We start from the raw sequence: 24,312 nt of genomic DNA, 5'->3' as shown, positions 1-24,312 counted from the left end.
TGAAGTGGGGAGGGGCAGAAGCAAAGGGTGAAGGAATGTCCAGCAGACTTGCTGCTGAGTTTGGAGCCCAAGGTGGGGTTGGATCTCATGACCCTGAGATCATGACCTGAGCAGAAATCAAGAGTCAGCCATGTAACTGACTGAGCCATTCACATGCCCCAACTTGGATCTTTTAAAAAATACTTTCCATGCCTTTACTTTTACTTTTGCACATACAAATGTGCCTATAATAATTGTTTTACTGTTCTCATTTGCTCTTTCTAACATCTGTGTCAGTTCTGGTAGGTTCTAATTGATTTATTTCTTCATTATGGACTGTATTTTCTTGTTTTTGCATAGTTAATAATTTTTTATTGAATGCCAGACATTATGAGTTTATGCTATACATTGGTTACTAGATATTTTTGTACTTCTACAAATATTCTTGAGTTTTATTCTTGGATGGAATTAACCTACTTGAAAGCTGATCCTTTTGCATCTTAAAATTGTTGCTGTTGTTTTAGATGAGATGAGAGCAGTGGTCAATCAAAGGCTAATCATTCTCACTATGGAATCAGAATCTTCTGTTATTCTACATACTGCCTCATGAATATTGATGCTTTCCCATCAAGTCTTTGAGAAAGGGAATTGTACCTACTTTTTTGGGAGCAGTAGACACTATTACAGCTAATCTTTTTGGGTGGCTCTTTCCCTGGTCACCGGTATTGTTTTCACATGTATATATTGATTGGTAATTAGCTGAATACTCAAGGGATCCTCTATAGATATCCAGAGTCCTCTTTTTGTGCAATTCTCTCTTCTTTGTGTCTCTGTCCTGTGAATTCTAGCTTCCTTGGTCCTATAGTCTTTTCTGAGTCAATAAGTTCTCCTCAACTCATGGAGTTTACTGCACTCCATATCACAGGGTCACTGTCCTCTGTTCTCTGATGTTCAATGTCTTCTACATCCTTATTTTATATATTTCATCCTTTTTTTTTAATTGTTACACATGGGAAGGCAAATCCAATCCTGTTTCCCCATCTTTCCTGGAAGCTGAAATTTCTTTAGTGTTTAAATACCTTCTTCTGCAGTAGACCAAGGAAGTGTGTGCATCTTAATTTTATTCAACATGGGTCACCTTTGAGTTTAGAGCTAAGTCAACCAATGGTGTGAACTGTTAGAGCTACTCCTAGTTGCCTATGTGACTATATCAAATTCAGGTATCATATTTTGTATCCATTTATTTTGTGAATCCCTTAACCAATTTTTATAGATATACTTTACTGTTTTTATGCTTTCTACTTTTCTTATTCCTACTTCTGGTCTTTCCTTTTAATTCAAAGAGCTCCTTTTAACATTTTTTTTTTTTGTAGGAACGATTTAGTGGTCATGAATTCTTTTAATTTTTGTTTGTCTGGGAATCTCTTTTATCTCTCCTTTTCTGAATGATAACCTTGCTGCATAGAGCATTCTTGGTTGCAGGTTTTGTTTTGTTTTGTTTTGTTTCTTTTAGCACTTTGAATATATCATGCCAGCCTGCAAAGTTTCTGCTGAAAAAGCAATTTATAGACTTACAGGGCTTCCCTTGTATGTAATTGTTTTCTTGTCTCTTGCTGCTTTTAAAATTCTCTCTTTATCTCTACTTTTTTTCATTTTAATGACTGTGTGTCTTGGTATGGACCTCCTTGGTTGATTTTATTGGGGCCTCTCTGTGCCCCCTAGATCTGGATTTCTGTTTCCTTCTTGGATTTGGGAACTTTTTGGTTATCATTTCTCAAATAAATTTTCTTCCCCCCTTTCTTTTTCTTCTGGGATTCATATAATGAAAAAGTTATTACACTTGATAGTGCTGAGTTCCCTAAGTCTATTTTTCCTCTTTTGTACTGTTCTTTCATTTGAGACATATCCCCTGTCTCTTTATTTTGTCTAATGGTCTGTGTCTGTTTCTATGTTTTAGGGAAGTCAGCTACATCTGCTCTTGAAAGTACTGGTCTTATGAAGAAGTCCTGTGGTTTCCTCTAGTTCAATGTTCCCTATTCCCGAGAACCTGGCACTTCAGGGGTGTCTCCTATGTGTGTTATGTGCTCTTCTATGGTGGCTGAGCCTGGGGTGTCTGGCATGAGGGTCTGTTTCTCTCCCCTCTCTGTGCCTGCAGTGTCCCTCCCTCCTGCACACAGTGTTGTGGATCTGCATTTAGCTGTGGAGAGTCTGTTCTGCCAGGCCTTAGGTCATTCTCCAGGTTATTTACACTTATATGGATGCTATCTAGTTGTATCTGTGGGGAAAGGTGAAGGGAAAGAAAAGTATTCCACTCAGGACTACATAGTAACTTGCTAAACATGAATTTGAACACTGGCCATCTTCCACAAGATACCAATGTCTAATATTGATGGAGCTCAGAACAGAAGTAAAAATGGAGACCCCATACTAAATATCTAAATGCTTAAGAGCAATAAGTCAAGCTAACAAACTGTTAAAAATACATATTTCATCTTATTATTTTTATAAATGTACTGTGTAACCATTAGGCTTAAATATAAAATTCTCAGACTTTACACAGTTCTATTAGCAACATGCCGACCTTCCTTCTCTTTCTACTCATGGTTCAATTCCATACTGTGAAAGTCCTCTTTGCATATTTGGGTAGACACCTCAACTTTCAAATTCAAGTCTTATCCTAAGGGTACACATACTTTTGAGTCTGTGTGCCTTTAGTCAATGAACTTAGGGAAGAGGACTGTACAAACCCTGGTAACATAGAGCTTTTAGACAGGGAATTCCAGGGTCCTGAGTATAGAAGCATAGTCTAGAAGTGGGGGCGGGGGGATTGAGGGGAGAATGGGCTCCAGGTGGAATAGTTTCTTGGTTCCATAGAATAGCCCCCACATCCCTGAGGAAGGCACTGAGGAAAAGAGACCCAAAGCAAGGTCCAGAGTAGGGGTTTGTCCCTCTTGCTCAGGTCCATGTATGATAGGTCTATGTAGGATAATTAGCCTCATTTCAACAGGATTAATACTTTACATAATTGTGAAGATTACAGCTAATTTATATGAGGTCTCTCACATATAGTGTGCAGAAGTGTGTATCTTCACTGCATTAGAGGGAAGACATAGCTCTTCTGTTAATATTTGCAGTTATACTTTAATATCAAGTAATACAATACAGAAGGAGAGGTGGGTGGAGAGATGTGTTGGTATTAACATGAGGACTTGTGATGAACAGTAGCTGTTGTATGTAAGTGATGAATTACTAAATTCTACACCAGAAACCAATATCACACTGCATGTTAACTAACTGGAATGTATACATATTTGGAGGGGGAAAATCACATAATCCAATTCCTCAGCATTAATATTGTATAGTTAAAATATATCACTTCTTTTCCTGGTAGATGGACTGAAGACTTTTACCACATTCCTTAAAACTGAATGCAGTGAGGAAAACATTGAATTTTGGATAGCCTGTGAAGATTTCAAGAAAAGTAAAGACCCTCAACAAATTATCGTTAAAGCTAAAGCAATATATGAGAAATTTATACAGAATGATGCTCCACAAGAGGTACAGTAAAGATAATTGTAAAAATTTAAAACTACTTGAAAAATTTTTGAGAGACTCTGTCTTTATCAAATCAGTATCCTCATATATTCTATCAGAAAGGTCAAGATTTTATTGAAGCAAATTCAGATATTTATATAAATTCCTACATACGAACAAAATGCATTGTAAGGCTTCGCCATGAAAGTTAAAGTATAACTGAAGTCATTCCTTGGGGTTATTTTTATTCTAGACTAAGAGAAAATACAATTACTTGCAGCCTTTAGATTCATTCACTTATCCATATTAATCACCTAAGCATAAGCAATGTCTTAACAAAACAATTTCTATAAGTGAAGAAGGCAAGACAAATTAAAAAGTTTGTATAATGTACCATTTTAGTGTGAGCTCATCTACCTATGCGAAGTTTTGATTGCCCCCAAATAATTATTCCTCCGTTTTAAGATAGGCTAAAGAAAGTTTCATAATCAATAGATGAGCAAAACCTAATTTGACAATGGTTCAAGTGAAAAAATAGTCGTGATTCTGGCTGCAAGCACAGTGTGAAATAATTGTGTGATACAACTGCTGAAACTATAGCAATAAAATTATACAACTAGCGAATATTACCTGACTGCCCTCAAAAATAATTTAAATAGAGTTTCTATATTTATATTATGTGTTCAATAAATAGTGTTTCTTTGCTGAAATGGTAGGACTGGTAGTATACCACTGTTAAGAGTTCTGTTTCACTATAAATTAATATGTCCATGAGGTAGCATTGTTTATATGGATATCATTTTACATGGAATGATGATTGTTTTTCTTGTATCAATAAGTCTCAATCTGTTCTGTGTGTCAGTGCTTTATTCTGTTTTTCCCAAGGCCAATTTTATAAACAATTTTTTAAAAAGCAGCTAGTTGTGTAGTGTTACCCATGAGGGAAAAGGAAGGAACCCTAAATGAAAACTTAACATCTATCAGAATCAGATATAGCGGTAGTTCTCTGATAAAAACCACTAAAGGATTTTTTTTTATCTTTAAAAGATGTCTATTTTTAGCATACACTTGCCTGTAAGAAAGCATCATAATAAAATGAAAAGAGCACAGGGATAAAACAAAAGCCCTGCATGGAAATCCCATATATGCCCCCAAGTCACCCTTTGCCCTCATTCAAAATAATTTAATTTCTATAAAGTTTCATTTCCATGTTGAAAATGGGTTAATCTGATGGTCTAAATGATATTTACAATATTTCATTATTCTAAATCAGCAGAGAGTGAGAAGGACCAGGAGCAAAGGAAGAGAAGAGCCAGATGAGATGTCACCCCAGAGTAAATCACTGGATCCTTAGACTTATAACCAACCAACCAACCAAACAAACAAACAAATCACAAAAGCAACCAAGTGTTTTATGCCCACTCCAACATTGGATCAGTCCTGCACTGTTTGTTTTTCAAAAGTGTTTACTTAAGTAGATTGACCATAATCATACTTTTTGTTATTACCATCATCCAGGTTAACCTTGATTTTCACACCAAAGAAGTCATTACCAAGAGCATCACCCAACCTACCCTACACAGTTTTGATGCTGCGCAAAGCAGAGTGTATCAGCTTATGGAACAAGACAGTTACACACGTTTTCTGAAATCTGACATATATTTAGACTTGACAGAAGGAAGACCTCAGAGACCAACAAATCTTAGAAGACGATCACGTTCATTCACCTGTATGGAGTTCCAAGATGTAAAGTCAGATGTTGCCATTTGGTTATAAAGAAAATTAATTGTGTTCATTTTGGTGGCAAACCTGTAATCTGCTTTTAAAATATAGCATGTTTACTTCTAACAAATGAGTACATGTTTTAAAATAAAATGCATTGTGTCAAAGGATTTTAAAAATGGAAATCAAAACTTAACATTATGACAACACATACTATATCTGCCAATATATTCTGTAAAGCCTCCATTTGACTTAATTCCAGTCATAATCAGAAAAACATATTACTTAATGGAAAGAAAGTAAAGAAGTAATAAGAATGTGTTATAAGACCATAAAGTTGAGTTAAAGTTAAGCTTTTGCAAAATTGTCTATACTTAGACCATATATCTACTTTGGATAATTTTTCTACATATAAAAAAAGTCAATGTTCAGATATTGTATATTCAGAACACATTTTCCATAATGACAAAGACTCTTTCGATCTCAGTCATAGAGAGTAGAAGTGATCTGGTTCTTATAATAGGAGAGGACAATCATTGTTCTTGGGTTACTAACCCTGGTTCAAGAATAAACAATGTATCACTTCTAGTTATAAGCCAGAAACAGGATCTTTGGGGAAGACACATTCACCTCTTTAGAACTTCCAGGTTAAACATGACCCACATTGATAACTGAAAATGGGATCGACATTTGGGTTCATCCTTAAATGAACAGAGGCTTACCCAGTAAGCGGAGCACATTTCTAGTAGCAGTAGAAACCTGACCATATTATATATAGCTCCAAGGTTGGGACTAGGAGCATCTTCTCATCTGCTAGCAGAAATTGCTACTAAAGTAGTGGGCAATTAGTAGTTTGGATGAGGCCCAGAGGAGGTTTATCCCAGAAGTAGTTAGGTTTCTTTTTTGGACTTTTAGGACTGGGATAAGAATTAGAAATGAGAGGAGGTAAGAAACAAGGAGTCCAAGACTCGGGAGACTTGTGCATCTGCTACATTGTATCCTGTAAATAAAGTACTTCCCCATTGATTGTTTTTCTTCCAAGTCTCATTGAGTCATTTAATACTATATCATTCAAATAAGAGTATGTAGTAAGTATATATGTCTCTGCTTTAGGGAAATATTTTATTTTAAATGTGTGTTGCATGTAAATGTGTGTATTTAAAGATGCCATACATTTGGCTGTGGCAAATGTTATTTTAGTTGAAATGTAAAGTATAAAAACTGCAGATCACCCATAGTAATAAATATTTTTAACTTCTTCATTCATACAGTTAATTTTTGTTTGGTCACTAAGTGCTCTTGCTGATTGTTGATTATCCATTCTGTCATCAAACTACACACAGACGTATTTTCTTATTTTAGAATGATATTGGGATAGAAAGAATTAAAGTGTTTTGTCACTGATCTTAATGCTAATTCAATTCTTTATACTGTTATAAATATGATAACAAGGTATCATGCATTTCAAAAACCAATTAAGAAAGTGATGTTTAATTTTTCTTTGGCTGCTTTGTATTTTCTTTTTCTGTAGAAGTGTCTTTTCAAAGAGGCTGATTGCTTCATGCACAGTTATGATTTGATATACAAGCTTTCTGATCTCACTGGAAATATCATGGGCTGATTAGGACCACAAATAAATATTATGCAGCTTTTTCATTTGTAATACTTGTAATACCAATATCTTGTTTAAAGAATTCAGTGGGACCCTTCAAAAACATAGAAGGACTTTTTGATGAACTTAATGTCTGACTTCAAAGAACTTGTATCCATGGAAGGAAAACATGGTCACAAACAGGAAACAAAATGAACAATTAAAGAAGTGAAAAAGCCAAGTAGAAATGTGCAGACAATACTGAGCACTGGCTGAAGGCATTACAGAAATACAATGGAAGCTGGAGACCTTGAGAACCTCAATGCTTGGACTACCTAAACAGATGTGTGTGCTTCAGAAATTCATTTACGTTTGAGCATCTTTACCTTACACATTTTTTTAAATATAAAGGCTCAGCATTTCTGATTCTAATCCTCTATCCTCTATGGTCTCTACATTTTGGTCTCTAAGTAGAGCACCTGATATTCTCCGAAGCACCTCTTGATTGACATGCAAGCAAGGAAAAGTATGGCAAATAAGTATGGTTAATGAAGGAAAACTTCAGACTAAATATTAATATGAGATACTGATCTAATAGTAAAGTGTAATTTTGTAGAAACCTTAGACATAAGTGAAAGGAAAGAAACAACAGGAAATACAGCTTACATTTTTTTAACCAATATCTTTAAATGGATAGAAGATAATTTGGAGTATCTTGAAGCTCATAGACAAAAGTCAGTACCCATGCTCTCATATTTTATACATGATAGAAGCTCAATAAATGACTATGGAATCAAATGGAAGCAAAAGGAAGCATTATGACGAAAGCTCACATTTCAGGAAAGAGTAAAGGCATACTTTTATCTGAATGTGGCGTATATTTATTTGAATCTTGGCTCTGCCACTTATCAAGTATAGTATATTGGTAAGCTTCCTAATTATTTTGAATTTCAACTTCTCATTTATAATATTGAAGTAAAACATTTACAGTGATCCTAAGATGATTAAATTTTAAAATGTTTGTAAAGTACCAAGTATATATTGACTTAGTGTGTAAACAGAAATATGGGAATTATTCTTGGAATTTAAATATCATATTTTAATTATAAATTTTCCTAATTTTTATGTTAAAATCAAATAAATGTCCTTTGAGAATAATGAGCTTTTCTTGGATAAATATGGAGATAACTCTTGCTCTTACCAAGTCTTTTATCATTTTACCCCACATAGAAAAGTAAATAATGACATTTAGCCACATAAAAATATATTGGAAAATTATAAATTTAAATATTCTTTTAAAGACAAAGCTGAAAAAAATCTTTTTAATTATGTGCAATGTTCCCTGGAGAAAAAAACAAAAACAAAAACAGGACGAAGCATATTCAAGATATATATTCCCGGGGCGCCTGGGTGGCTCAGTTGGTTGGACGACTGCCTTCGGCTCAGGTCATGATCCTGGAGTCCCAGGATCGAGTCCCATATCAGGCTCCCAGCTGCATGGGGAGTCTGCTTCTCCCTCTGACCTTCTCCTCGCTCATGTTCTCTCTCACTGTCTCTCAAATAAATAAATAAAAATCTTAAAAAAAAAAAGATATATACTCCCCAAAATGCTCAGACTTAACCATAACATTAACTAAAATTAAACACATTAAATTTATTTTCACTGTGTGACACCAACTGTATTTAATTTTCTTGCTTTTTCATTATCATTGGTCCATAAAGGGGAAGCAAACACAAAAATACTTACCATTTTAACCACAAATTTATTCATTTACATTACCTGAAGTAATGAAAGGTAATACAGCATAGCCAGCCCATCTTCTGTAGCATGCTGTATGTATGAACAAATATTTATTGAACACTTTGTGTTTGATTGGTAATGTTAGCACTGGACATTCAGAGGTGAAATAAAGAGTGAAAGGGAGAGAGAAAGAAACTTTCTTCATGGTATGTTACCTGATAAAATTTGCATAGTACAATATTCAGCTGAAAGCTATGCTTTATATAAAACTACATTTAGGTAGTGTGGTATTTGGCTTTTTTTTTTTTTTAAAGATTTTATTTATTTATTTGACAGAGAGAGATCACGAGTAGGCAGAGAGGCAGGCAGAGAGAGAGAGAGGAGGAAGCAGGCTCCTGCTGAGGAGAAAGCCTGATGCGGGACTCGATCCCAGGACCCCGAGATCATGACCTGAGCCGAAGGCAGCGGCTTAACCCACTGAGCCACCCAGGCGCCCAGGGTATTTGGCTTTTATACTGAGGATATGTGTCATATATTATTTGTTAATCTCTTAAATTCATTTTTTAAATAAAAGCTACCTTAATTTTTGAATATTTGGTTGAATCATTTTATTTTATTTTATTTATTTATTTTTAAAGATTTTATTTATTTATTTATTTGACAGAGAGAAATCACAAGGAGATGGAGAGGCAGGCAGAGAGAGACAGAGGGAAGCAGGCTCCCCACTGAGCAGAGAGCCCAATGCGGGACTCGATCCCAGCACCCTGAGATCATGACCTGAGCCGAAGGCAGCGGCTTAACCCCCTGAGCCACCCAGGCGCCCTGGTTGAATCATTTTAATAAAATTTAATTGGAGCCACTGATTTATTATTTTGTTTTATAAAAAATCTCATTGCTTCTTTAATACTTTATATGCTACATATAAATACTAGAATGAGTAACAGTGGTTAAAATTAATGATATAAAAAATGAACATTTAAATTATAAGTTTTAACCACAGAGGTTAAATTTTCTCTTCCATGTTATAAGGCTAAGACTTGAGCAAAGATATGGGTTGTTTGCTCAAGTCTTTTCAAAGGATAAGTGATAATTCAGACCATATTTTACATCAGTGAGAAAAAAAAAGAAGGGTTCTGAAATCAAATGTAAAATCGCAGTTATACATTTGAAAGTTTTTGATGAATATACTCTCTTTAAAACCTCTAATTTTGCCACATAAATTAAAGGAGCATTTACCATCCTAGTAAAATAATGAATCATACAGAAGGAAATGTAGGCTGTGACAGAAGAGGAGGAAGGAAAAGGGAGGTTGGAAAAATAGAAAATAAATATCTATGAAAAATTCCTCAAATGAGAAAGAGTTTTGGGTATTTATTAATGTTACATGTAACTGAGTCATAGAATTTACTAAACAATTATAGAATATATATATATATATATATTTTTGTTTTCCACCCCCTGAAGTCAACAAGCTTGAGAATGTCATGACTTTATATACTATTATTCTGTCTTCTACTTCTTTTAAAATTAAAATTCCTGAAAAAGAAATTGGGTCTCTTGATTTTATAGAGTTGTAGAGTTGGTTATTCTATCTCTCAGACTTCATCTTCCTAAACTAAATAATAATTTATCAAGATTATTCTAAAATCTATATACTCTGTTTTTATAGGTGTGTTCCCTTGAAGCCTGGCATACAAACAAAACTTTCTTGGTGTGAAAATAAATACTGATGCTTCTATTTTTGATTCCATGCATGATGTTACATTAAAAAACACTCTACTATGAAAATTGAATCAGGATGTTTAGATAAAGGAAGTAAAGCCGATGTAATATATTGAAAATAAGATGCAATGTGAATTTAAAATAAACAGTGCACAGGAAACCCAAAGTTTTTCTCCTTTAGTATACAGGACATCAGTGCCATCAGGCATCAGAAGGTTACATATGTAAAATTTAGGAGGCAGCTGAGGTTTTGTGAATAGAAAATACCTAACCTGTATTTTTCTTTTCCTTGCAAATCATCAGAGGTTAAAATCTGTTCTGAAGGAGCACCTGGGTGGCTCAGTTGGTTAAGCGTCTGTCTTGGTTTCAGCTCAGGTCATGATCTCAGAGTACTGGGATGGTGCCTCCCTTCACCTGTGGGCTCTGAACTTGACTGCAGGGAGTTTGCCTGTCCCTCTGTCCACTCATGTACTCTCTCTCTCAAATAAATAAAATCTTAAAAAAAAAAACCTGTTCTGAAAGCACTCTCAGATAAAACAGGAAATAGTTTTATTATGTAGTAACATGCAAAATTTTGTTTCTAAGTACTTAAGGTATTTTTTATTTCTTAATATATGAATATATTATTGGAAGTACAAATACGGGATTTTCAGATGTTTACAGAACTGAAATGTCTTTGTTTCAGTGTGTGTTTCATCAATTTTCAAGCAGCCTGAGGAAAATGTCAAATAGGCCAATATATGGTTAGATAAGCATCTTGAAATCCTGAAAATATTAAGAGCTAATTGTTGTAGTTACTTTTTTTCTTTTCTACCATATTCCAATATTCCAACATTGTTATTTCATTTTCATCCTGAGACAAACAAAATACTTTAATTTTCTATCAATTAACTAGATTTTCATTTCATTATATAATAGGATTTATGACTTGGAATGCTAAAGGCTTCTGGTGAACCTCAACAACATAGAGAAAGAGACATTTTTTGAAAAAGATTTTCCTAAGCAGATTCATTTTACAATTTAATTTCCTTCAATGAAGTAAAGGTCAGTGTGAGGCTATAAGAAAGTTAATTTGCATGAGGCATGCACGTGGAATATGAAAATAATATAATATGAAATATTCATAATTCAAGCTTTAAAAACTAACCTCAGGGCTAAAAAAGCAATTATTATAGGAAATGGCTCAACAATTACAACAAAGTTTTTGTGATGATGTCAACTAACATACTTTCATTCTGAGAGACATGAAGAGACAATCCTGTAGAATAGTGACAAAGTCTGAGCGTTAGCAATTGTTTTTATGGCCTCTTGTATACGTTTATCAAAGCTAAGTTGGTCAACTACTAACATAATTCTCTATGCAGTTCTACTAATCAAGTAATTATATGTCAATTTTATATTTATTCTGATTGTCTCCTTGCCTCTCATCAAACTTATATTAGTATTTTTTTGACCATGGCAACCAAACACACATGCCTTTATTGACTATGCTCCACGTTTATCAATTTGAACAAGATTAAAATTGCATTTATTCACAGAAGTGTGGCAGATGTCTGTTGATCTGTTTCTTCTTTATCTTAAAATCAAATTATTTTAATAAAAGTATTGTAGAATTACAGTGTTTCCCCAGGTCATTAAATTGATTCCTAACCCTCTTCCCTTTAAATCAGAATAACTAATAATAACTTATAAAGTCTGATTTTCATTATTCTTACTGAGCAGGTGGAAGAGTTTCTTGAAATTATACAAAGGGTCCTATAAAATATTAATTCAGAAATATGATCTCATTTCTCTGCTGCTCAGAATTGGCATAATGCCTAAAAAAGCACATTTCATGACATGTCTTGTTCTTGGTTTTTCTCCTATAGCATTTAGGTCTTGTTATTAAACTTCTTATAATGCCTCTTTGCCTCCAGTAGGTTCCTCTATCCTTCCATAGCCACCACCACCTGCTAGAGCAAACCTGACATAGAGTCTGATTCTTAGTGACTTGCTGGGCTTTGGAATCTCTGCCCCGATGGTGGGGAAAAAAATGAATTGGTGGGACAATTGATATTGGGGGCCTGGGTATATGGTGATAAGAGATGAGGAAAAACCACATTACTGTTGCTACCTAAAATCAGCCTTTGGGAACTGGAGAAAACGTTGCTCATATTTCTGTTGGAATAGCCAAAATCAAGCTTTGAGAGGAGCAAAGCGTCTTCTTACATGATTTTAGTTAGCTTCTTTACCATGGGGTCAAAGTTAGGTTTACGCTACTAAAGGAAGTTTGAGTTAAATGGCTCTCATTCACTTCTGAGAATGAATGGAGATCTTATCCTGTGGTGGTTTACTTCTATTTGAGTTTTATGGTCATTTTAAGCTTTTGTCTTTTTTTTTTTTCCCCCCCTGGGATCCCTAGGTCAATATATTGAGAAGTTGAGCAGGAATGCAACAATTACTGCTAAACCAAAGATACTCTGAATTAAAAGTTCTTTCCCAATTTGAGCTTTTTTTAATGATTTTATTTATTAATTTGAGAGAGACAGAAAGAAAGAAACAGAGCATGAGTGGAGAGGGAGGGGCAGAGGCAGAGGGAGAAGCTGTCTTCCCGCTGAGCAGAAAGCTTGCCATGGAGCTTGATCGCAGGATCCTGGGATCATGACCTGAGCCAAAGGCAGACAATTAGCTGACTGAGTCACCCAGACACCGCCCCCAACCCCCACCCCCCACAATTTGATTTTATTCTCCTCTGGGATGCATCCCATCCTAGAGCAGTCCTAATATAAAACAACAACAGCGTTAGTTAAGTGAATATGTATATTTGTGTTCTTTTAGTTTTTCTATACTGTTTCCTTTTCTAAAAATTCTAGACAATAATGAAATTAATAACTATTCACTGAATATACAATATATATTAAACATTGTATCTTACCTATCATTGCCACTTACCAGTGTTTTGACTAATGATATCTTTGTATCTGTTGTCTATTATAAAAAATTGGTAATAATGTTACCTCTCTTATAGAGTTTCTGGAAGGCTAAATGAACTAATGTATCTAAAAAAGTTTCCTCAAAATGTTGAAAATAGAACTGCCCTATGACCCAGCAATTGCACTATTGGGTATTTACCCTAAAGATACAAACGTAGTGATCCAAAGGGGCACATGCACCCGAATGTTTATAGCAGCAATGTCCACAATAGCCAAACTATGGAAAGAACCTAGATGTCCATCAACAGATGAATGGATCAAGAAGATGTGGTATATATACACAATGGAATACTATGCAGCCATCAAAAGAAATGAAATCTTGCCATTTGCGACAACATGGATGGAACTAGAGCGTATCATGCTTAGTGAAATAAGTCAAGCAGAGAAAGACAACTATCATATGATCTCCCTGATATGAGGAAGTGGTGATGCAACATGGGGGCTTAAGTGGGTAGGAGAAGAATCAATGAAACAAGATGGGATTGGGAGGGAGACAAACCATAAGTGACTCTTAATCTCACAAAACAAACTGAGGGTTGCTGGGGGGAGGGGGTTTGGGAGAAGGGGGTGGGATTATGGACACTGGGGAGGGTATGTGCTTTGGTGAGTGCTGTGAAGTGTGTAAACCTGGTGATTCACAGACCTGTACCCCTGGGGATAAAAATATATGTTTATAAAAAATAAAAAATAAAAAAAAATAAAAAATTTAAAAAAAAGTTTAGGTTAGTGTCTGACATATAATAAACACTCAATTCATGTTAGCTATTATTCTACGAAACAAGTCAATTTCAAATAGCTGAACTATAGGTAGAAAAGAATCACCAATCATTTTTCCTCCTCTCTATTCCTAAAAAGAGACAACAGTAAAAAAATGATAGTAATATTTAAATGAGGGATCTCTTTGATTTTTGCCTCAGGGTGTGTGTGTGTGTGTGTGTGTGTCTGTGTGTCTGTGTGTGTGTACATACTTATTTATTATGAAGGGCAGAATTCTAAGATGGCCCCCAAGGGGCTCAAGATTCTTGCTCCCCAGTGTATAGACCTTATATAATCATCTACACTTGAATGTGCATCTAACCTAACACTCACTCCCTTGGTAGTTTATATATGTTGCAAACTATGATGGGATAATCCCTCCCATAGTTACACAACCCTGGCCAATTCCTTGATTTCAGCCTGGTGAGATCCTGAGAAGAGAACCCAATTAAGTCCAATCCAGAATCCTGACCCACTGCTACATTTGTGGTAGTTTGTTATGAAATAATAAAAACAAGCATACATTTCTTTAAACTTTCAAACCCTTTATGTATACACCTTTCATGGCATTTACATAATCATCTTTTGATATTAATTCAGGTACTACGTATTTATTGAACAACAATTACATATCATAGACATAGAAGAAATGCTTGGGATACATGAACTGATAAATTAGACATGATCAATTACTCCTTTTTAAAACATTACACCTGAAATTGATCAAATACATCAGATGATTTCAGACCAGTGCAAAGTTCAATAGGACCATTGATCTGACTGTACACTTTGAGGCAGACAAAGGGAGCAATAGATTTTCAGGGGCTATTTATTCAATGTTAGGTCATTTATTCCCATAGAGAAAATTCTTTTTACAATGACATTTTTAAAGAGATGTTTCATTTTTCACAGAGTGAAGCAGTACGAAGATAGTTAAAAAGCACTTCCAGCCTCTTGAAAGAAGCACACTTTGTAACTGCAAAAGATTACTATTAACAGAAGACATTTTAGTTATCTTATTTATAGTCACCCTTATCCAAATATTGTGGATACATAGTGTCCTATTTATTTAAGAACAGACTTAATTTTTAGTGATTTCATCAAGTCAAATATCTTCCTCCATCTTTTAAAATGTTAGGCAATGATTAGCGCTAGAAATGAATATTAAGTTACATTTTTACCAGCATAATTTTATTTTTAGTTTTAACAGACATCAGACTCAGTTGATTATGGTTTTAGAATTTCAAGTAGTATAGTAAATTAAAATACAACCTTATATTTAATACTAGCAATAGTAGTCACATTTAGAATTCCTGAGATAAATATCAGGCTGGAATATTGTCTAACCTAATCACTTTATTATTGTTTTACCAATTCCTGTAGGTCTCCAAAAAAAGACAATTTACACTGAAATTCTAAAGTCCAAATGCCTGCTGCCATACTTAATGACTATAGGAAGTAAAACCTTTGAGTCAGGTTGCAATTAGAGATGGAAAAAATGAGCACTACAAAGGAACACTTTTTGTTTTCCAAAAAGTCCAAAGAAACCTGTTTGAAAAAGAACATTGGTTAGAAAATAAAATACTTGCTTTTCATATCATGTATATACACACCTATCTGTCTTTAGCTTGCAGTACAATAGTAAAATGCCAATCAGAGGATACTATCGTTGTTATGGAGTAAATCTCCATAACAGAAACCAGTAGACATTTCTAGAAACATCTATTATAATTGTGGTTTGGAAACTGAGGCATAGTAAAAACTGTTTTATAAGCAGCTTGCTTGGTATTACATATTTGAACTTCTGAAGAATGATTTAATGTATGTTAGAATTACTAACATTTAAAATAATTTTATGACCACTGAAAACAAACATACAAAATAAAAGGCATGAATTTAGGAAGTAAATATCTTTCATGTAATAGCCTATGTTTTTTCTAGCTTTTTTGAGCATTTTCACCCTTTATCTTGTGACCAAATTTTGTCTTATCCACTGAGAGACAGATTGCAAGAGGATGAGGGTAGGGTCTGCAAGCTGTAGGAAGGCAACGGAATTATTCCAAGATTAGCTCCCCCCAAATCCAGGATGCTGTCAAAAGAATCATAAGTGCTTATGAAACTATGCTTATAACAATAATACCTTGGCCTTGGTGACTTTGTTTATTTGTCTTTCCATGAAATCTAAGAATTAAGGAATTCTTAGATTTCAGGCAAAATAGAAAAACATACTGGTGTTGGAGTGCTCGGCCCCATGTTTTGTGCTAGCTTTTCCTCTTCGACCTGTGTGATTTTATTAGGCAGGAGCTAACAGCAGCTTAAAGAAAAAGTAACAGCCTCATTTTTCTCATGTGTAAGCATGCCAGGTCTGTCTGTTGGCTCAATCTGACATCTCTGAGCTAGGTTCCTTTTAATTATTGCTCTATTGTTCTTTTTGAAAGCCTTTTGTCTCTGTGATTGCAGTGTGCTGTGGCAATGTAGGCTTGAGGTCTGCTTGTCCAACAGAGAGAAGAGAGACATGAAGGAAGAACACAGGGGTTCCCTCTCCGGGCAGCCACCTCTGCTGTCTGAAAGGACACCCTCCCCAGGGACGTCTGCCTAACCCCGTAGGTCAGAATTGTGTTCCATGGATGCAGGTGGATTAGGAACACTGAAATTTCAATTTTCTAATTTTAATATGGGCAACAATTAAATGATATATATGAAAAACTCACCATAGCACCTGACTCATGCTGATACCAACACAAAATAAATATCAATTACATAAATGAAAATAGAGAATGTGTTTATTTAGGAATAAAAATATTTGCAGAAATACTATTGTTTTCTTCTTCTTCTTCTTTTTTCTGTGGTGAAAGTGAGGTGTCAGGATAGGGCATGGTGGTTCGTATTTCAGTATTTCATTAGTAAACTGAGTTTTTAGAACTCAAAATAGATTTTCCCAATCACACAGTTCAATGAATAGCTTATTTAACACAAAATATGCACATTTCTATATAACCTATAATATAGTTGAACTATGTCTGCAGGATTATGTACATGTTGTTCTGAGTCAATGGTAGCTGAGTTAAAATGAACCACATCTGGATGTAGGCTGTAGGAGGGATATCTTGGAATGTATATACTGAGATACTTGTACATTTGTTTATAGAAACACTTGTATAATTTTATAATATTTTTATATGTGGTATATATTTATGTGTTTATATGTATTTAACTGTTTAAATGGCAGTATCTCAGGTTTTTATATAAAATGTAATTCCATTCATCTCAATTTACTCTTATATTATCTTTTGAAAGTCATGATTTATACCTCATAGATGGATTTTAATGGATCAGTTAAGGATAAATTGAACAGACCAGGTAAGGAGAACTCTTTACAGAGTAACCCAAATTTTTATTTCAATATGAATTAACTCACTTAATGAAAATACTCTGAATTTGAGGATAACAATTTTGGCTATTCTAGCATTATTTACAATAACCAAATTATGGAAGCAGCCTAAGTGTCCATTGATAGATGTGTGGATAAAGATATATATAGATAATTAGATAGATAGATAGATAGATAGGTATCTATCTATCTATCTATATATATATCTGGATAAAGATGTGATATATATATCACATCTTTAAATAGTCTGTATAGACTATTATTGAGCCATTAAAAAAAATGAAATCTTGCCACTTATAACAACATGGATGGAGCTCCAGAGTATAATGCTAAGTGAAATACTCAGAGAAAGGCAAACACTGTATGGTTTCAGTCATATGTAGAATTTAAGAAAAAAGCACATGAACAAAGGAAGAAAGAGAGAGAGAGAGAGATCAGGAAACAGACTCAACTATAGCGAAAAAACCAGAAGGAAGTTGCGTGGGGGGGATGGGGGAAAGAGGTGAGGAGTCAGAGCACACTTACCGTGATGAACCCCGAGTAACGTATGGAAATGCTGGATCACTGTACTGTACACCTGGAACTAGCATAACACTGTATGTTAATGACACTGGAATTAAAATGAAAACTTAATCTAAAAAAGCAATTTCGGCTGTTGTAATTGCCTAGCTAGCTTCCTACAGAGCTTAACTATAAGCATCAGGTAGAATACGCCCTCAGGTCAGTGAGTTACCAGCCCCACATTAAATCATCCTTGTGGTAGATCTGAAAATGACTTTGGCATATCATCGGCCTGAAATGATTTCTCTGCTTCTTACTCCCGTTCTTTAGTGACAGGTGCAGCTTTGGGCCTGTCAGTACTATGGTATTTGCATCCCCTTCCCAGGGTACACAGGAATTTACAGCAGTTAGAAGTGTAGGTACTGAAATATAATGAAGTCAGCTTTAAATTTCTGTTCTAAAACTTAATTGTTGTATAGATCTGCCCAAGCTGCGAATGGCTTTTTACTCCTAAATTTTCTCATCTGTAAAATGAAAATAATTATTCCTACTTCATTTGTTTGGAGAACTAAGTGAGGTAATATATTTGTCCAATTCATTGTTCAATATCCACAATGTTCAAGGCTCATATTACCTACTTAATACAGGAAAGCTTTTTCAGTTTATCATCAGTAACTTTTGGTCATCTGAGCAGTCAATGTCTCTTGATTTTGTTTTTTTGCTGTGTACTGGTCAAAGCTCCATGTTCTTTCAAGCCTTATACAACATTTTGATGCAATTATCCTCTGCACATATTTATGGTTATTTCTATTAGATCCCTCTCATCCTCTCTCTATGGAAGGTTCATTGAAGATTCTAACTATGGTTTATTCATCTTTGCATCACCACAGTATCTCATATATATAGTAGAAGTTGAAATAAGTTTGAATCAATGAATGAATGGGCTAAAAAAGCAGAAACAAACTTTTCTAAAACTTTATACTAAACATTTTAAATATCCACCCCTGTTTTAAATGCTTTAAGGTGCTAGAGTTTGAAATGGAATTAGAAGTCAGATTCCAGGGGGCACTTGGGTGGCTCAGTTGGTTAAGTGTCTGCTTTTGACTCAGGTCAGGATCCCAGGGTCCTGGGATGAAGCCCTGCACTGGGCTCCCTGCTCCATGGCGAGTCTGCTTCTCCCTCTCTCAGTGTCCCTCCCCTCCCTTCCCCCATGCTCCCAGTCTCTCTCTCAAATAAATAAATAAATAAAATCTTTTTTTTTTTTTTTTTAAAGTCAGATTCCGGGGCGCCTGGGTGGTTCAGTGGGTTAAAGCCTCTGCCTTTGGCTCAGGTCATGATCCCGGGGTCCTGAGATCAAGCCCAGCATCAGGCTCTCTGCTCAGCAGGGAGCCTGCTTCCTCCTCTCTCTCTGCCTGCCTCTCTGCCTACTTGTAATCTCTGTCTGTCAAATAAATAAATAAAATCTTAAAAAAAAAGTCAGATTCCAACTCAAATCCAATGACAATATTCCTCCCTATTACTTTCCTAATCAAAACAATATGTGAGATGCGCAAAGATGGAAACATTTAAAGCTACAATTATACCATTAATGAAAGGGCTTATTTAGGGTTCAAAATCAAATTAACTTTATATAAAATATTTTGTCTTGTATTAAATGAAAACTACAGAAAAAAATAACCAGAACTTTTTTTAAAAAGGAGGGAAAATAATAGGTAATTTTATATGCATTGTCATATACCAAACCCAGCATATTTTGTTTTTGAGACTTTTATAATGTGGAGGTGTCTGATATTCTTGTTCCTATTCTGCCTAAACAGCTGCCATTCACCATCTGCTGTGCAAATCCCACTCATATTTTTAAAAGCCTCTAGAATTATGTAAAAAAACGCTTATTCCAAATCAGTTAACCATACTTCAAATGTCACCCACACCTTTGCTTGGCAGTCAAGAAAAGTATCAAAGTGAGAAGGTAAATAACACTAAGATTTACTTCTTACTCTCATCCAAACCCACAAAATCTTTCACATGCTAGCATAATTTACTTTGAATTATTCTGAAGAGTTAGAGAGTGGTATGGGCACAAGAAAAATTGTGTACAAGAAGCCACCTATAATTTTTTTTAAAAAGATGTCATTCTTTTTTTTTAAATTTTTTAAAAAATTTATTTGACAGAGATCGCAAGTTGGCAGAGAGGCAGGCAGAGAGAGGGGGAAGCAGGTTCCCCGCTGAGCAGAGAGCCCGACATGGGGCTCAATCCCAGGACCCTGGGATCATGACCTGAGCCGAAGGCAGAGGCCTTAACCCACTGAGGCACCCAGGTGCCCCATGCCACCTATATGTCCAGGTAGACATGCCTACCTGGAAGCCAAGTTGTTAATCCTCAGAAGACATTAATGGATCCTAATTTTAGGACTGATGCCAGCTCTGAGGAAGAGACCCTTGTCTCTATCAGCTTTACAGTGCTTGTACTACTGAAGTCAAGTTTATATTTATTTTAGTGTAAACGTGTGGACACTTCTACAACATCAGCTTCTCACGGACAATCCAGACACTTCCACCAATATCTCAAAGCTGGAGTAGGCATGGGTTGTATGGGTTCTGGGTTCAGCTGAGGTGCTCTATCCCAAAATGAATAGTACATGTTTTTAGGAACATAAAAGGATTCCTTTCTTTTTCACAATTATGACACTGCTGCTTCTTCAAGAGCCTTCACATGTCTGGGATACAAAATGTGGTCAGCTCAAGAAGACTTGGTGTAGAAGAGGTAGTGGCAGTTTATTTTAATGGATACCACACATACACACAAATCTATATAAATTTGATGTTTTTATAAGGATAAATTTTATATTGTTTGCTCCCAGGACAGGTTGTAGCAGGGGAAAGGAAGATGGCCCAGGACACAGTAGCTGCCGTGATACATCTTTTCTTTACTAAAAACATATCAATATTATTCAATTATTCAAAATAATATTCAATATTATTTTCTAAACTTGCAGTTTAGAAAACTAGTAGAAAACCACTTCCTTTCACTCTACAGAATTGTAACATATATGAATAAGGATGATAATTTAAGAGGAATGTTTTTCCTACTATTTCAATTTTCAGAAATTCAGATATCCATTCCCATACATTTCCAAAGTTTTACCTGTGCAATGTTGACTCATCCCACCGTGGAGTTTTTATGTGGTTGCCAAAAGTACTGGAAACCCATTAAATTGGAGAAGTCCTGCCAAAGGGAAAAATAATAACCATAAAGAGAGTTAATTCCGAAAAATAATTTCCTAGCAAATAATTTAATTACCTTTTATAATATCAAATGAAAGGATATACAGTTTTCTTTCAGTTCAAATTTGTTAATAGGCACAAACTGCTGAAAAAAAACTAAAGATTTAGTGCTCTTTCAGTCAAAGAAGAAAGATTTATTCTTAACCTAATAGGAAGTTATTTTAGCCATAAAATATGATAGGAATGACAAAGAATGAATAAAACATAAACACTGTACACTCACGAAGTTGTTGTGGTTAGTAAATTCATTAAATATGCTCAATATATTAGTCGTATATATAAAAAGTCAGACCACATCTTCCCTCAGAATTTGCGAGGTGACATTTTGTGCCTTGCTTCTGCTTTCTTTTATCTGTGGACTATCTTTTATCTATGGACTGTATCATTCTTTGTTCTTACTGCTTATTATGGGCATTCAGAAGAAATACATTTTATTTCTGCTATAAAAGTTTCAATAATTCAAAACCAGGTGAAAGTGGAAAACCATTATAAATTAAAGCTATCAAGAAGATAGTAGGATGCACAACAGAAGAGAGTCAAGGAAAACTGATGTAAACAGGTTACCACCTTCTGTTTTAGCTAGTTATTACGGATATAAGGTTTTGTAATCACAACAAAAAATAAAGGTACAAGTTGTCACTGGACAGATGTAGATTATTGTTAAATCGCCTCTCTTCTTTATTCTAAATTCACAATACCTGCAGTCAGAGTCTCTCTTTAGTATGGTAATCACAACTAATCCTTTGGCACAGTAACACAAAAATCCTCTGTAAGATGCTTGTAAAAAGTGTGCTTTTACACTTATCTTGAACAGTCTGTACAGATATCAATGTCATCATTACTTGAATACCAGAAGGATAAGAAATTTTCAAGACTGTTTCAAAACCAAAGTGGTATTTGGACACATCTTGGATAATGGGTGGAATTGCATAGATGCAAAACATGAAAAGGAGGGATGTCAGGTGTGTGAGAAAAAGATAGCCCAACTCCAGACATTTGCAAGTGCTTATCATTTTCTAAGAATGCCTACAACTGGATCATAATGGCACATGAAGCAGAAGGAGAGGAGTTTTGTGGATGGTACAGCTGCAAAGCGACAGAGACTGTCTCTTTTGTCAAGGGATTCAATGGTTGTTGAGTTTTAGAAAACATGAAAGATATTAGAGTCTGATTTTTATTCTCTCGGTCATTTAGAAAATCTTTTTGGCATCTCTTAAATGTTAAATAGTGTTTCAGATGTTCAGACCCAGCAATTAAAAAACAAAACAAAAAAAACAACCATAGTGTTTCTCAGAAGCTAGAATGTGATTGTAATGACAACAATTAGGCTATTAATTATAATAAATTTTGTGCCATGCCAGTTAGCAATATGAAGACACCTAACATTTGAGGGTGTCAGGAATGAAGCCTTGACATTTAATATTTAAACTAAGAATTGAAGGATGAGGGCGCCTGGGTGGCTCTGTGAGTTAAAGCCTCTGCCTTCGGCTCAGTCATGATCTCAGGGTCCTGGGATCGAGTCCCATATCAGGGCTCTCTGCTCAGTAGGGAGTCTGCTTCCTCCCTCTCTCTCTGTCTGCCTCTCTGCCTACTTGTGATCTCTGTCTGTCAAATAAATAAATAAAATCTCAAAAAAAAAAAAAAGAATTGAAGGATGAATCCTGGTCCTCTGGAAAAGAAAGAAGTAGGCTAGCATAAAAGGAGGTGGGATTCCAGGGGGAAAAAAAAGAACCTATTGTAAAGACAAAAAATAATAAGTACTGGTGAAGATGTGGAGTAACTGGAATCCTTAAACACTGCTGGAGGAAATGTAAAATGGAACAGTGGCTTTGGAAACCTGCCTGGTAGTTTCTTAAAAGGTGAAACATAAAAGTTACCACATGACTCAACAGTTTTATGAAAATGATACATCCAAGAAAACTGAAAACATATGTCCACACAAAAACATATGCACAAATGTTCATAGCACCACTATTTATAACAGCAAAAAGTGGAAACAACCCCAAAACCCATCAACTGAGAAACAAATAAAGTGTGTAATATCCATACAATGGCATGTTATTTGACAACAAAAAGGAATGAAATTACTTATTCATGCTACAATATAGATGCATTTGAAACCATTATGTTAAGTGAAGGAACACTGACACAAATCATAGTTGCATGATTCTATATGTGACATGTCCACAATTTGCAAGTCTAAATAGACAGAAAGTAAATTAGTGCTTGTTTGTGTTGCATCGGGGAGTATAAAGAGGAGGGGAGTCCAAGGAGATAAGGAATGATTGCTAATGGGTCTGGGGTTGCTTTTGGAAGTGAGGCAAATGTTTTTAAATTGGTTGTGTCGATGATCGTACAATTCTGTGAATACATTAAAAAGCCATGAATTGTACACGTTAAGTGGGTGACTTGCATGGTATGTGAATATTACCTCAATACAGCTACTGAAACTATTGCAAAGCTCAGGATGAGGGAAAAGCATAAGTCCTTTGGGAAACAGAAAATTCCAGTATAGTTAAAACTAGAGTATATGCTAGGTAGTAATACTAGAGATGTGAGCAAAGGTCAGATATTTCTGGACTTATGAGGCATGTTAAGAAGTTTGGATTTTATTCTAAAGCTCAAAGAAAACAATTAAGTTTTATGAACTAGAAGAATGATATAATCGAAAAAAATTTTAGAGAGGTCATTAGGGCTACCATTAAGAAAAATAGATTGGAAAAAAATATGACAAGAGGCAAAGACATCATTAAAATGTTGTAGCAATAATCCTGGAAAAATGATGGCGAAGTGGTCGAAATATATTGGCAGTGGAGACATAAGGAAATGGATGGGTTGAAGAGCAATTTAGACTCACGTATAATGAGACTTGGTAATTCCTTAGAGGGTACAGTGAGGAACACAAAACAGCTACAGACTATGCCTTGATTGCTGGCTTGACTATTTGGGTAGATATTAATATAAATTAAGGAAATTAAAAATTAAAGAGATTAGGTTTTGTGATGAAGGCTACACTATTATACATACTAACTATCAAACACCCAGTAAATAACTAAGCATATAGGAGAAATAAGAAAAATTCAGATGGCTCCAGAGCCCATTGATTAGAGATGCATTG

General features: G+C 35.0%; 1 protein-coding gene across 1 annotated transcript; it reads left to right on the top strand.

Moving 5' to 3' along the window:
• Positions 1 to 3,357: 3,357 nt before the first annotated feature.
• Positions 3,358 to 6,729, top strand: LOC116575920 (regulator of G-protein signaling 18-like; the record flags this gene model as incomplete). The annotated part of the gene is made up of 2 exons (XM_032317552.1): positions 3,358 to 3,537; positions 5,032 to 6,729. Coding segments are annotated over 2 exons (438 nt in total), but the record flags the coding sequence as incomplete, so codon positions are not given.
• Positions 6,730 to 24,312: the final 17,583 nt, after the last annotated feature.

The sequence above is a fragment of the Mustela erminea genome, chromosome 17 (genome assembly GCF_009829155.1).
Source record: "Mustela erminea isolate mMusErm1 chromosome 17, mMusErm1.Pri, whole genome shotgun sequence".
In the NCBI taxonomy this organism is placed as follows: Eukaryota; Metazoa; Chordata; class Mammalia; order Carnivora; family Mustelidae; genus Mustela; species Mustela erminea.
This window is presented reverse-complemented; position numbering and strand designations above follow the sequence as displayed.